Source organism: Bombina bombina, chromosome 4, assembly GCF_027579735.1.
Source record: "Bombina bombina isolate aBomBom1 chromosome 4, aBomBom1.pri, whole genome shotgun sequence".
In the NCBI taxonomy this organism is placed as follows: Eukaryota; Metazoa; Chordata; class Amphibia; order Anura; family Bombinatoridae; genus Bombina; species Bombina bombina.
The window spans coordinates 261,462,174-261,478,406 of record NC_069502.1 but is presented as its reverse complement, the minus strand read 5'-3'; the positions used below and the strand labels follow the sequence as shown (position 1 = coordinate 261,478,406).

Here is a 16,233-nt window from a genome sequence, read left to right as displayed (position 1 = left end):
CTAAACACCCAGGAAGTAGAAACTGACCTAGTAGAATGAGCTGTAATTCTCTGAGGCGGAGTTTTACCCGACTCAACATAGGCAAGATGAATTAAAGATTTCAACCAAGATGCCAAAGAAATGGCAGAAGCTTTCTGGCCTTTTCTAGAACCGGAAAAGATAACAAATAGACTAGAAGTCTTACGGAAAGATTTCGTAGCTTCAACATAATATTTCAAAGCTCTAACAACATCCAAAGAATGCAACGATTTCTCCTTAGAATTCTTAGGATTAGGACATAATGAAGGAACCACAATTTCTCTACTAATGTTGTTGGAATTCACAACTTTAGGTAAAAATTCAAAAGAAGTTCGCAACACCGCCTTATCCTGATGAAAAATCAGAAAAGGAGACTCACAAGAAAGAGCAGATAATTCAGAAACTCTTCTGGCAGAAGAGATGGCCAAAAGGAACAAAACTTTCCAAGAAAGTAATTTAATGTCCAATGAATGCATAGGTTCAAACAGAGGAGCTTGAAGAGCTCCCAGAACCAAATTCAAACTCCAAGGAGGAGAAATTGACTTAATGACAGGTTTTATACGAACCAAAGCTTGTACAAAACAATGAATATCAGGAAGAATAGCAATCTTTCTGTGAAAAAGAACAGAAAGAGCAGAGATTTGTCCTTTCAAAGAACTTGCGGACAAACCCTTATCTAAACCATCCTGAAGAAACTGTAAAATTCTCGGTATTCTAAAAGAATGCCAAGAAAAATGATGAGAAAGACACCAAGAAATATAAGTCTTCCAGACTCTATAATATATCTCTCTAGATACAGATTTACGAGCCTGTAACATAGTATTAATCACAGAGTCAGAGAAACCTCTTTGACCAAGAATCAAGCGTTCAATCTCCATACCTTTAAATTTAAGGATTTCAGATCCTGATGGAAAAAAGGACCTTGTGACAGAAGGTCTGGTCTTAACGGAAGAGTCCACGGTTGGCAAGAGGCCATCCGGACAAGATCCGCATACCAAAACCTGTGAGGCCATGCCGGAGCTACCAGCAGAACAAACGAGCATTCCTTCAGAATCTTGGAGATTACTCTTGGAAGAAGAACTAGAGGCGGAAAGATATAGGCAGGATGATACTTCCAAGGAAGTGATAATGCATCCACTGCCTCCGCCTGAGGATCCCGGGATCTGGACAGATACCTGGGAAGTTTCTTGTTTAGGTGGGACGCCATCAGATCTATTTCTGGAAGTTCCCACATTTGAACAATCTGAAGAAATACCTCTGGGTGAAGAGACCATTCGCCCGGATGCAACGTTTGGCGACTGAGATAATCCGCTTCCCAATTGTCTATACCTGGGATATGAACCGCAGAGATTAGACAGGAGCTGGATTCCGCCCAAACCAAAATTCGAGATACTTCTTTCATAGCCAGAGGACTGTGAGTCCCTCCTTGATGATTGATGTATGCCACAGTTGTGACATTGTCTGTCTGAAAACAAATGAACGATTCTCTCTTCAGAAGAGGCCAAAACTGAAGAGCTCTGAAAATTGCACGGAGTTCCAAAATATTGATCGGTAATCTCACCTCCTGAGATTCCCAAACTCCTTGTGCCGTCAGAGATCCCCACACAGCTCCCCAACCTGTGAGACTTGCATCTGTTGAAATTACAGTCCAGGTCGGAAGCACAAAAGAAGCCCCCTGAATTAAACGATGGTGATCTGTCCACCATGTTAGAGAGTGTCGAACAATCGGTTTTAAAGATATTAATTGAGATATCTTCGTGTAATCCTTGCACCATTGATTCAGCATACAGAGCTGAAGAGGTCGCATGTGAAAACGAGCAAAGGGGATCGCGTCCGATGCAGCAGTCATAAGACCTAGAATTTCCATGCATAAGGCTACCGAAGGGAATGATTGTGACTGAAGGTTTCGACAAGCTGCAATCAATTTTAGACGTCTCTTGTCTGTTAAAGACAGAGTCATGGACACTGAATCCATCTGGAAACCCAGAAAGGTTACCCTTGTCTGAGGAATCAATGAACTTTTTGGTAAATTGATCCTCCAACCATGATCTTGAAGAAACAACACAAGTCGATTCGTATGAGATTCTGCTAAATGTAAAGACTGAGCAAGTACCAAGATATTGTCCAAATAAGGAAATACCACAATACCCTGTTCTCTGATTACAGACAGAAGGGCACCGAGAACCTTTGTAAAAATTCTTGGAGCTGTAGCTAGGCCAAACGGCAGAGCCACAAACTGGTAATGCTTGTCCAGAAAAGAGAATCTCAGGAACTGATAATGATCTGGATGAATCGGAATATGCAGATATGCATCCTGTAAATCTATTGTGGACATATAATTCCCTTGCTGAACAAAAGGCAAGATAGTCCTTACAGTTACCATCTTGAACGTTGGTATCCTTACATAACGATTCAATATTTTTAGATCCAGAACTGGTCTGAAGGAATTCTCCTTCTTTGGTACAATGAAGAGATTTGAATAAAACCCCATCCCCTGTTCCGGAACTGGAACTGGCATAATTACTCCAGTCAACTCTAGATCTGAAACACATTTCAGAAATGCTTGAGCTTTTACTGGATTTACTGGGACACGGGAAAGAAAAAATCTCTTTGCAGGAGGTCTCATCTTGAAACCAATTCTGTACCCTTCTGAAACAATGTTCTGAATCCAAAGATTGTGAACAGAATTGATCCAAATTTCCTTGAAAAAACGTAACCTGCCCCCTACCAGCTGAGCTGGAATGAGGGCCGCACCTTCATGTGGACTTAGAAGCAGGCTTTGCCTTTCTAGCTGGCTTGGATTTATTCCAGACTGGAGATGGTTTCCAAACTGAAACTGCTCCTGAGGATGAAGGATCAGGCTTTTGTTCTTTGTTGAAACGAAAGGAACGAAAACGATTATTAGCCCTGTTTTTACCTTTAGATTTTTTATCCTGTGGTAAAAAAGTTCCTTTCCCACCAGTAACAGTTGAAATAATGGAATCCAACTGAGAACCAAATAATTTGTTACCCTGGAAAGAAATAGAAAGTAAAGTTGATTTAGAAGCCATATCAGCATTCCAAGTTTTAAGCCATAAAGCTCTTCTAGCTAAAATAGCTAGAGACATAAACCTGACATCAACTCTGATAATATCAAAAATGGCATCACAGATAAAATTATTAGCATGCTGTAGAAGAATAATAATATCATGAGAATCATGATGTGTTACTTGTTGCGCTAAAGTTTCCAACCAAAAAGTTGAAGCTGCAGCAACATCAGCCAAAGATATAGCAGGTCTAAGAAGATTACCTGAACACAGATAAGCTTTTCTTAGAAAGGATTCAATTTTCCTATCTAAAGGATCCTTAAACAAAGTACCATCTGACGTAGGAATAGTAGTACGTTTAGCAAGGGTAGAAATAGCCCCATCAACTTTAGGGATCTTGTCCCAAAATTCTAATCTGTCAGACGGCACAGGATATAATTGCTTAAAACGTTTAGAAGGAGTAAATGAATTACCCAATTTATCCCATTCTTTGGAAATTACTGCAGAAATAGCATTAGGAACAGGAAAAACTTCTGGAATAACCACAGGAGCTTTAAATACCTTATCCAAACGTTTAGAATTAGTATCAAGAGGACCAGAATCCTCTATTTCTAAAGCAATTAGTACTTCTTTAAGTAAAGAACGAATAAATTCCATTTTAAATAAATATGAAGATTTATCAGCATCAACCTCTGAAACAGAATCCTCTGAACCAGAAGAGTCATCAGAATCAGAATGATGATGTTCATTTAAAAATTCATCTGTAGGGAGAGAAGTTTTAAAAGATTTTTTACGTTTACTAGAAGGAGAAATAACAGACATAGCCTTCTTTATGGATTCAGAAACAAAATCTCTTATGTTATCAGGAACATTCTGCACCTTAGATGTTGAAGGAACTGCAACAGGCAATGGTACTTTACTAAAGGAAATATTATCTGCTTTAACAAGTTTGTCATGACAATCAATACAAACAACAGCTGGAGGAATAGCTACCAAAAGTTTACAGCAGATACACTTAGCTTTGGTAGATCCAGCACTAGACAGCGATTTTCCTGTAGTATCTTCTGACTCAGATGCAACGTGAGACATCTTGCAATATGTAAGAGAAAAAACAACATATATATAAAGCAAAATTGATCAAATTCCTTAAATGACAGTTTCAGGAATGGGAAAAAATGCCAAAGAACAAGCTTCTAGCAACCAGAAGCAATGAAAAATGAGACTTAAATAATGTGGAGACAAAAGCGACGCCCATATTTTTTCGCGCCAAATAAGACGCCCACATTATTTGGCGCCTAAATGCTTTTGGCGCCAAAAATGACGCCACATCCGGAACGCCGACATTTTTGGCGCAAAATAACGTCAAAAAATGACGCAACTTCCGGCGACACGTATGACGCCGAAAACGGAAAAAGAATTTTTGCGCCAAAAAAGTCCACGCCAAGAATGACGCAATAAAATGAAGCATTTTCAGCCCCCGCGAGCCTAACAGCCCACAGGGAAGAGTCAAATTTTTGAAGGTAAGAAAAAATGATTAAATCAAATGCATTATCCCAAATATGAAACTGACTGTCTGAAAATAAGGAAAGTTGAACATTCTGAGTCAAGGCAAATAAATGTTTGAATACATATATTTAGAACTTTATAAACAAAGTGCCCAACCATAGCTTAGAGTGTCACAGAAAATAAGATTTACTTACCCCAGGACACTCATCTACATGTTTGTAGAAAGCCAAACCAGTACTGAAACGAGAATCAGCAGAGGTAATGGTATATATAAGAGTATATCGTCGATCTGAAAAGGGAGGTAAGAGATGAATCTCTACAACCGATAACAGAGAACCTATGAAATAGACCCCGTAGAAGGAGATCACTGCATTCAAATAGGCAATACTCTCCTCACATCCCTCTGACATTCACTGCACGCTGAGAGGAAAACCGGGCTCCAACTTGCTGCGGAGCGCATATCAACGTAGAATCTAGCACAAACTTATCCATCGGAGGCAAAGTTTGTAAAACTGAATTGTGGGTGTGGTGAGGGGTGTATTTATAGGCATTTTGAGGTTTGGGAAACTTTGCCCCTCCTGGTAGGAATGTATATCCCATACGTCACTAGCTCATGGACTCTTGCTAATTACATGAAAGAAATATATATATATATATATATATATATATATATATATATATATATATATATATATATATATATATATATATATATATAAAAGGAATGAATAGAATATCAATACAATAACTCATTATAGAAATATAAAAATATAAACAATTGTCAAATTATTCAGTTGGTAATGAGTGTATATAAAATTAGGTTAAATGATAAAACATCTGTAAAAAGGAAATAAACTTTCCATTCAATGGGTAAACACCCACTTATTAAATTTATGCAAACCTCATAAATATAAACAGCATAGTCCCAACACATATGATGCCTGAAGTATCCAAGGGTTATTTCAAACTTCTCTTCCAATTGGAGGATAATTGGAGCTCAATTCAGGAATCACAAGAGCACACAGTTGCAAGGTTTCCAGCAGCTTGTTGCTGAACCTTTTTAACTGGAACCTGGTAAAGCCTATCCTTTACCAATAACTTCCACTGGAAGTAACATGCTGCTGGAAACCTTGCAGCTGTGTGCTCTTCAAGATTTGGGAGTGTTTGCACTCGACAGAACAGTAAGCTGGGTTGCTGTAAAAATATCCAGCCTGCACCTAATAGCACTGTCTGAGTGCTCCTGGGAAATGTGAGTACCCTGACACAGGGGTTTATCTGCAATAATCCCACACTATTTACTACTGATACACACATGCGCCTCTCTATGTTTTTGTATTTCTGTACTTGAGTGGTTCTGTACTTTATTTTAATAGACTAACAAATGTATAAATTATGCACAGTTCATTTAAACACAAATGAGCTTGAGCATACATGTGCTAATATGATTCAATCATAAACTGATCATAATATTTTTAGCTAATGCTATCTACATTCTACACCATAATTAGCTCTAAATTCCCCCAAGATCTATCTGCATTCTACACCATAATTAGCTCTGAATTCCCCCAAGATCTATCTGCATTCTACACCATAATTAGATCTGAATTCCCTCATGATCTATCTGCATTCTACGCCATAATTAGCTGTGAATTCCCCTAAGATTGAATAACAAATTATTTGCCTGTATAGAACTTTGAAGATTTCTCATCATCATTTAAAGAAATAAAAAAGGTCAAAATTTAAATGTGTATGGGTTCATTTTAATTTTAAAAAGAAACATTTTTGGAATACACTTCCATTAGCCGTGTGTCAGCATTCAAACACTACAACTTCTGAGTAAGTCAGCGGGTGGCTTGTATGACACTAATGAAGTCTTCACAGACACAATACACACCACCGGCAGCTCTCTGGGTTTCAATACTGGATAATGGAAGTTTATTGCAAAAATACTTCTATTTAAGATTGAAATGCACCTATGCACATTTTAATTCTTACCTTTCTATCACTGTAATATTAAATAATGTCAGTGTTACATTAAAAGTAGGGGCCAAATGCCATCCAGAGATCTACTAAATATTGATCAAAATACATTTTACATTAAAACAGGTCGAAATCTTACTTCTGGAGGGCTGTGTGAGTAAAGAAGAAATATCACTTTAAGGATTTGTAAACACTGGTTTAAGCCATGAGTCAGTAACTCTTTAAACTGTTGCTAGATTTTACTTTATTTACTAACATTAGGGCTTAGCAGCCTCTGACATGCTAATATTTATTCTTTAAAAACAGAGTTTACATCATTTTATTTTTTAACTGATTCTACTTATTATTATTGACCTTTATAATAATATATATATATATATATATATATATATATATATATATATATATATATATATATATATATATATATATATATATATATATATATATATATATATATATTTGTTATCCAACACAGAATTCCTTCCAGGTATAAGTTTAGAATTCAACAACATATTTGTTGTGTTAACACTTTGAAAAATACATGTCAGGGCTGTTTTCAGCACTGTTTAAAGAAATGATTTGTATAAGAACCCTGACACATGTATTTTTCATATGTGTTCCTTCTTAAAGCGGCAATATGGTCAGCCTAATTATGTGCCATTAGGTTTTGGAAAAAAAATAATATGCACAACAGTATGGTATTTGACTGGTATATCAGTATTAAGATGGGGTTGGGGTCTAACGCTGTGGAATCTGTTGATGCTTTACAAACAACTGATAATATTATTATTATTATTAATAATAATAATATGACACCAAATTTCAAAATTATTTTAAAAGTCGTAAACTATTAATCTATTGGTTGTAGCAGAAGTAGAGAGATGATTGTCTTAAATACTAAATTTGAAAGGGGAAATCATACTTACCAAAATATTTTGACCAGAAGTTAAGCTAGAAACAAAATAAGAACACAATAAATGGGTCAGTATATATATTGCAATTTAGAGTAAGCATTCTAATATTATTATTTTTTTCTTACTGTAGTCTCTCGGTTCTTAAATATCTCACTAGCTTCTTCAAGATCACATTGTTCTTCTATGCACTCACGTTCCAGGGACCCAGGTTTTAGCTCCTCGAAAAAGCCGTTTGCCCGTTTCTGAACTTTTAATACACGATTTGCATCCTGGCTGCTGTAGAACACTATAAAAATTAGATGGACCAGTTTGAGTAAACCTATTACGATATAATGCAAGTTCAGCCTTTGCTTTTCTAAGTGGATCAGAAAAGCAATTTTAATAGAAGTCTCAAAGTACTACAGGCAAAAGAAGTTCACCTCTCCAACCTCTACTCATGTTCATGACATATTTAAGGATATTGAAACTGAAAACACATTTTCATTCTTGCAAAACTAATATCCTCATTACTCTAATGGTGATAAAAATAATTATACTGTACGTGGTACTTGAACAATGTACAGGAATATAAAATCCTATCAGCATCAGCTTCTGGGCATATTTTACAATGCAGAATAAATGTTATAAAGGTCAGTTAATGTAAAAGCTGTACTCCCCTTGTACTGTGTCTATAGACATTATCTTATTATCCCTTGATTATTGCAAGATTTTGTCCGGAATTCTTGCTGCCAGTCATCTGCTCAAAACTTTATCAGATCATTATTTGACTTGCTAGGGGATACAAGATAAAAATCCTGAGCTAAACATAAAAAGTCTGTACAAATCTGCTTATGAATCTATCAGGTCTACATATATTCTATAAACCATCTCACTTTATTTTCCAGTATATCCTCCTCTCAACCTCTCTCATTGTTTTCTCCCAGTTCCCCCTGCAACATGCTACCTTTTTTGTTTATTGCATATCTCTACCAAGCTACTTCTAAATACCAGCATGCCAGTTGTTCCCAAAACCCTATGTTCTCAGATAACACCTATATTTCCTATGTTCCACTCCCTACAGTGTACAAACGTTGTTATTGCAGACTCAATGCTAATACACAGTTGCTTTCTTTAATGGGCCTAGACTGATTACTATCTACTATACTACACAATTTTCTCTCAATACTGTAAATGTAATAAAATTATTGTCATTGTTTATACATAAATGGGCATAAAGTATTGTTGACAAACCCTATCACAATGTACTTTCTATCAGTCTCTATTTTATTCATCACTCAAAATTCTTATAGCTGTACCTGAGCTGCTGTGAGCACCTGGCCCTCCCCAACTGACCAGTATGAACGAGAAGATGAGAAAACGCCACATTCTGTAGCTCAGGGAATCTGCAGTGAACAAATGTAACCAACAGAATAGTCATGTAGCTCCGTTATACATACAGCTGCACCAAAAAGTAACAAATTAAATTATACATTAAATTCTATTAATTATGTTGTTTTCATGGTTAAGGATATTTATAAACAAAACATTTATTTAATTTTAATGTGTTACTTTAAAGTGACACAAAACACCTTGAGATTGTAATATAAAATATTTCATTATACGTATACATTCATATCTATACCTAATTGGCCTCAGAAAAAGTTTTCAGATGAGGAACTGCCTAACAAAACATTTTTTTTTATAAACTTTCTATTGAGGTAATATAGGTTATACATTCATTCACATCATATGGACAAGTTCCAAGGTACATAGTTGGATCCTTCAAAGAAGTACATATATGAACTAAATATCCATAATATTAATATCAATAACCTCATTTTGCTTTGATTTTTATCAGGAGGGAAAAAGGAAAGAGTAAAAGTAGAAAAAAGAAGGATAGTCACCTGTTGTGTAGAGCCCATGTTACAAGTCTCGCCGTTAAATTCAACCAAAGTAACCTCTAAGCTGTCATAAAGTTGTGTCTCTTATATCTCACGTCATTTATCGTTTTGTTGTTTATGTAATCTTCCCAAATAAAGAGTAACTCATGAAAGAAGTCTTTGCGCATTATTTTCATGTAGTGGTATTCCTCCAATTGTATAGTTTTATGTATGGAATCAACCCATTGAGCTATAGTGGGGGATTGGTCTTGTTTCCAAAATTGAGCAATTAATGCTTTAGCACTGTTACTCACTATTTGTATAATAGCTAAGTGTGTTGCAGGTAGTTTTTTGGGAGGTTTATTTAATAGCCATATTAGCGGGTTTGGTGGTATGTTTTGTTCAGAATTTTTTCTGTTTGGGATATTACTCCTACCCAGGAAGGGTTCAAGTTAGTGCAATTCCACCATATATGTCCCATATTTTCAACATCATGTTTACTGTGCCAACATAGATCAGATCTCTGTGGGTATAAAGTCTTTAGACGTGATGGAGTAAAATACCAGCGGTGTAGAATTTTAAAGTTAAGTTCTAAGATCTGATCTGATGTGGAGGCTTTCATTGTTCTTTTGTATATTTTGTTCATATCCCCTGGGGATATGTTAGTGTTTAAATCCTTTTCCCAAAGTTTTATGTATTGGTGTTCTGTACCTAGTGGAACCTGTTGTAGCATATTATATATAATTGAAAAGGTATGACTAATTGGTTATTGTGACATGCATAATTTTTCAAAGTTTGTCACTGAACGTAGTAAGTTCTTTTTCCCCTTGTGGTGTTGTATAAATGAATGTACTTGTAAATAAAAGAACCAGTTGTCAAAAATATGTAAGTTTTTTTCTAAGAGTTTCAACCTAGAATGCATTTTTCCATCCGCTGATAGAGTAAAGAGGGGGAGGTTGCATTGTCAATCTAGTGGGTTTAATTGGATTATTTCCTTTCCTGGGGCAAATTCCGGATTACCTAGAATCGTGTTAAAGGTGATGGTTTGGAGAAAAGAAGTGGAAACTTAACTGTTTATCTATCCCATGTTTTATATGTTTCTGCATTTATAGTTGTCAGAGGCATCTACCAGTCTCTCTGTGTCATCTATCCAGCACAAAGAGCCTAATTGATAATGATGATGATATATTTGGTGTTCTACCCTGACCCATATCTTTTCTTGGTAGTTAGTACACCAGTCTGCCACTCTTTATAGGAAGATTGCATGTCTGTATTTTTCCAAGTCTGGAAATCCCAAACCCCCTAATGTTTTAGGAAGACACATTCATTTTTTATTGATCCTAGGGTGTTTTCTGTCCCAGATATAGTCATTGATAAGTTTCTGTAGGGAGGATATGTAGGAGGGTGGAAGAGGGATTGCTATGGTTTGGAAAATATACAAGAGTCTAGGTAAAAGGCTCATGGTTATTGCTCCCATTCTTCCCAGCCAACTAAGGTGTTTAGATCTCCAAGAATTGAGGTCAGCTATTATGCTCTTTTTAAGAGTTTCATAATTGAAAGCTATTAGGTCTGAAAGTTTGCGAGTCAGTGAGATTCCTAAATATTTGATAAATGCTTTCTGCCATCTAAAAAGGCAAATTTTTTGTGTAAGGTTTAATTCTTCCAAGCTTAAGTTAAAGGGACAGTACACTGTAAAATAGTTTTTCCATTAATGTATTTTAAATGACTTGTTATACCAACTGCAGAGTATAAAATATTTGAGAAATTCCATTTTCATGCTTATTTGTGTATATGAAGTAGCTGATGTTGTGCTTTGAAACCACAGCCTATTACAATGGGTTGAACTTAAAGGTGATATCAGATCTCATTATGTTCTAAGTTTGTGTAAACAGACTTGCTTCCTTATCTTTTATTTGGCTGGAACACCAAAGCTCAATACATAGAGAGAACAATGGAAAATGATCATTCTATTACTTAACTATCCTGCATCCCACTGAGAGTGTAATCTCATCTGCTGGCTGTGTATACTTAGGCTATTCAATAGCCTATACTCCAGTATTAATTTGTTCAGTGTAGGTGGCGATACCACAGGCTAAATCATCTATTTGAAATGCTGAAATGGGAGTAAAGGAGCTACTTGTAACCAATTTAATACACTCTAGCAGGTTAAAAGGATCATTAGGAATAATTTAAAGGGGAGATTTTTTTGGGTGAACTGTCCCTTTAAGAGTCATGATTTTCGACTTGGAAAAATTAACTAGAAAATTTTAAAATCTTTCTAAAATCATGAAACTCTCTCATTATTTCTGGGATTGATATGCTAGGTTTAGTTAGATAAGTAATATATCCCCTTAACGACACGAGTCGTACAGGGTACGTCGCACACAACCTGGTCTTTAAAGACCAGCGACGTACCCTGTACGACTTTGGGGATTAAAGCGCCTGGAAGCGATCCTGATCGCTTCCAGACGCTTTACGGTTATTGCAGTGATGCCTCGATATCGAGGCATCCTGCAATAACATTTTTCCCCCATCCGATGCAGAGAGAGCCACTCTGTGGCCCTCTCTGCACCGGCATCGATGGCCGCAATCGTTGGTGGGTGGGAGCTGACCGTGGGAGGCGGGTTGGCGGCCATCGGTGACAAATTGAAGAGAGAGGGGGGCAGGATCGGGGGCGGGGTTGTTGGGCGCACGCACGGGAGCGCGCGCGTGCACGGGGGCCGGTGGGTGGGCGCGTGCACGGGGAGGGAATGGGTGGGAACCGCTACACTACAGCAAAATCATTATATAAGACTGGCAGTAAGGGGGGATAAAATCCCTAACAAAAGTAAATCTAAGGGATCTGAGAGCGGGTGGGGGATTTGTCTGTGGGGGGGGGGGGGAAGCTACACTACAGAAAAAATGAAAATAAAAAAAAAACCTAAAAAAAACCATTTGTATTTGCAAACAGGGTACTGGCAGACAGCTGCCAGTACCCAAGATGGCTCCCAGTAAGGTAGAGGTGGAGGGTTAGAGAGCTGTTTGGGGGGGGATCCTACACAGCTGCATATGTAAATATGCTTTAAATTTTTTTTAACATTTTAAATATACCTTTTATTTTAGTACTGGCAGACTTTCTGCCAGTACTTAAGATGGCGGGGACAATTGTGGGATGGGGGAGGGAAGAGAGCTGTTTGGGAGGGATCCTGGGGTGTGATGTGTCAGGTGGGAGGCTGATCTCTACGCTAAAGCTAAAATTAACCCTGCAAGCTCCCTACAAATGACCTAATTAACCCCTGCACTGCTGGGCATAATACACGTGTGGTGCGCAGCAGCATTTAGCGGCCTTATAATTACCAAAAAGCAACGCTAAAGCCATATATGTCTGCTATTTCTGAACAAAGGGGATCCCAGAGAAGCATTTACAATCATTTATGCCATACTTGCAAAAGTTGTTTGTAAATAATTTCAGTGAGAAACCTAAAATTGTGAAACATTTTACGTTTTTTTTTAATTTGATCGCATTTAGCGGTGAAATGGTAGCATGAAACATACCAAGATGGGCCTAGATCAATACTTGGGGTTGTCTACTACACTACACTAAAGCTAAAATTAACCCTAGATGCTCCCTACATGCTCCCTAATTAACCCCTTCACTGCTGGGCATAATACACGTGTGATGCGCAGTGGCATTTAGCGGCCTTCTAATTACCAAAAAGCAACGCCAAAGTCATATATTTCTGCTATTTTTGAACAAAGGGGATCCCAGAGAAGCATTTACAACAATTTATGCCATAATTGCACAAGTTGTTTGTAAATAATTTCAGTGAGAAACCTAAAGTTTGTGAAAATATTTGGGAAAAAGTGAACAATTTTTTTTATTTGATTGCATTTGGTGGTGAAATGGTGGCATGAAATATACCAAAATGGACCTAGATCAATACTTTGGGATGTCTTCTAAAAAAAAATATATACATGTCAAGGGTTAATCAGGGATTCCTGACAGATATCAGTGTCCCAATGTAACTAGCGCTAATTTTGAAAAAAAATGGTTTGGAAATAGCAAAGTGCTACTTGTATTTATGGCCCTATAACTTGCAAAAAGAACATGTAAACATTGGGTATTTCTAAACTCAGGACAAAATTTAGAAACTATTTAGCATGGGTGTTTTTTGGTGGTTGTAGATGTGTAACAGATTGTGGGGGTCAAAGTTAGAAAAAGTGTGTTTTTTTCCATTTTTTCCTAATATTTTATCATTTTTTTAAAGTAAATGATAAGATATGATGAAAATAATGGTATCTTTATAAAGTCCATTTAATGGCGAGAAAAACAGTATATAATATGTGTGGGTACAGTAAATGAGTAAGAGGAAAATTACAGCTAAACACAAACACCGCAGAAATTTAAAAATAGCCCTGGTCCTTTAGGGAAAGAAATTGAAAAATGGCCTTGGTCCTTAAGGGGATATTGTCCGTGAAAAGGGACAGCTTCTATATGTCAGTTTGGAGTTGTATGCCTCTAATGGCATTATTTTCCCGGATTTTTATGGCTAGGATTTCAATAGCACAGGCAAATAGTAGGGGCAACAAGGGGCATCCCTGTCTAGGGCCATTTTTTATATAGAAGAGAGTTTCAGAAAGTCTGCCATTTATTTGGATTTGTGAACTGGGATTGTAATATAGAGCAAAAATTTTTTCCTAATATGCCTTCTCCAAAACCATATCGCTCTAATGACTGGTATAGAAATGTCCAATCTATGCGCTCAAATGCTTTCTCTGCGTCCGTAGAGATTAAAACAGTTTGGGTGTTGGCGTTCAGAGCATGTTAAATTAAATGCAGTGTACAGATGGTGTTATCCTTTGCTTCCCTATTCATAATGAATCTGACCTGATCTCCATGTATAAGGTGGGGTAAAATAGGGCATATTCTATTTTCTAATATTTTGGCAAACATCTTTGAATCTGTATTGGAAAGGGAGATTGGTCTATAGTTCATTACCTGATCAGTGGGTTTTCCTGGTTTGGGTAACAGAACTATCATGGCCTCTAGTGACTGTCTTAGGAAGGGGTTATTTTTGTCTATCCCATTAAAGGTTACATAACTGGGGGGCTAATGCTGTTTGGAATTTCTTATAATATAGGTTGGTAAATCCATCAGGACCAGGAGCTTTACCGTTAGGTAAATGTTTAAAAACATAAATTATTTCCTCAATTTGGATTGGTCAGTCTAGGTTAGACATCCTCAAACTTGGCCCTCCAGAGGTTTTGGAACTACATTTCCCATGATGCTCAGCCAGCATATCAGCTGGCTGAGCATCATGGGAAATGTAGTTCCAAAACATCTGGAGGGCCAAGTTTGAGCATATCTGGTCTAGGTGGTCCTGCTGTTTAGGGATCTGGAGATTATCCAAGTATTGTGAAATATATTTTTGTAAGGGTTCATCATGTGAGGAACCTATGGGATCAGTTTCTTTCAAATTGTATAGGCCTTCAAAATAATCCCTAAATGCTTTAGTTTTGGTGGAGGTGTTAAGACATAGGAACCCTTTTGCATTTTTAATTGACATAATAAAAGATTTGTTAGTTCGCCTTCAAAGCTTTCTGGCCAGGAATCTTCCACTTTTATTATCACTATTGAAGTAAATTTATAACAAAACATCTTTTAAAACAAAAATGACAGTGACCTTAACTTCTAAAGTGTATTATTAAAGGGACAGTCTAGTCAAAATTGAACGTTCATGATTCCAATAGGGCATGTAATTTTAGAAGAGAAGAAGAAAGAAAAAAGAAACTGCATTACAGCAGTGATATCCTTAATTCTGGCTTGGAATCTATAAACCTGACACATCTGCATCTTTTAAATATTGTTCTACCTCTTGTGTGGTGTTAAACAGATAGACATTCTCGGCCTCTGTGATTTTAAGTTTTGCAGGGTAGATGATAGTAGCTTGATATCCCTGTTGAATTAATTTGGTGCAGATGGGAGCAAGCAACTTTCTTTTAGCTGTTGTTTCGGCTGAGAAGTCCTGGAAAAGGAGAATTTTAGATTCCCCAAGCGTAATGGGCTGATTTCTTCGGTAAAATTGCAGCAGTGTGACCTTGTCTTGGAAATTTAGTAATTTCGCTATCACCGGTCTGGGTCTATGCTTGCCTTTATTGTCCGCTCGGGGTCTGCCCATTCTATGTGCCCTTTCAACAAGAATTGGGGGGTGATTAGGGGGAATTTTAAGGAGTTGAGGTAGTGATTCAGAAATAAAAGAATTTAGATCCTCATAGGCTTTATCCTCAGGGATCCCTATTAACCGAATATTGTTCCTACGGGAACGATTCTCAAGGTCTTCAAGTTTGGCTTGCATAGCAGTGATGGAAAGGTTAGTGGAGTCTAGATTGGTATTGTGAAGAGTGGTGAGATCTTCGAGATCTGACACTCTCTGTTCAATTTCATTAATTCTATTAGCAAACTGTTTGACTTCCTGAGATAGAAGTGTGATGTCCTGTCTGATCTCCAATTTAAGTGTATCAAAGTTAGGGGCCAGAGCTTCTGCTATTTTGGTAACCAGAGCTTGCATATCAAATGGCTCAGTCTGTAGGGGTGCCATAGCATTTGTTTCGTGAGTTTCAGGCAATATGCCTGAAGTGTTCTTTGCTTTCCTATCTCTTTGCCTTGCGGCCATGGCAGGCGAGGGAGTCTTAAGGTGAGAGTGAAGAAATTTGTCCATGTAGTGAATAAAGGAAGGGGAGAACTTATTTGATTGGGGGGGTTCTCCCAGTGCACCAGTGGGGGAATAAAAGGTGAGGGGGGGGGGGAGTGAAAGGTTGTGAGGGAAGTGCGGGCCAGGGGTTGTGTCTTATTATCCTAGTGAAGGGAGAAAAAAATAATTAATAGGTTTATATAAAAAGAAGGCAAAAAAAAAAAAAAAAAAAAAAAAAAAAAGAAAAGTCCAGACC

At 37.2% G+C, this 16,233-nt stretch overlaps 1 protein-coding gene across 1 annotated transcript in view; it reads right to left on the bottom strand.

Annotated features, from left to right (window-relative positions):
* PROC (protein C, inactivator of coagulation factors Va and VIIIa) overlaps positions 1–16,233 on the bottom strand; it is a 102,118-nt gene that overhangs the window by 45,528 nt on the left and 40,357 nt on the right. The window contains exons 2-4 of the mRNA XM_053709939.1: positions 8,743–8,829; positions 7,573–7,733; positions 7,460–7,484 (exon numbers count right to left, since the gene is read on the bottom strand). Coding sequence (XP_053565914.1) covers positions 7,460–7,484; positions 7,573–7,733; positions 8,743–8,812 — 256 coding nt within the window. The 5' untranslated portion in view covers positions 8,813–8,829. The remainder of the gene's footprint in view (positions 1–7,459; positions 7,485–7,572; positions 7,734–8,742; positions 8,830–16,233) is intronic.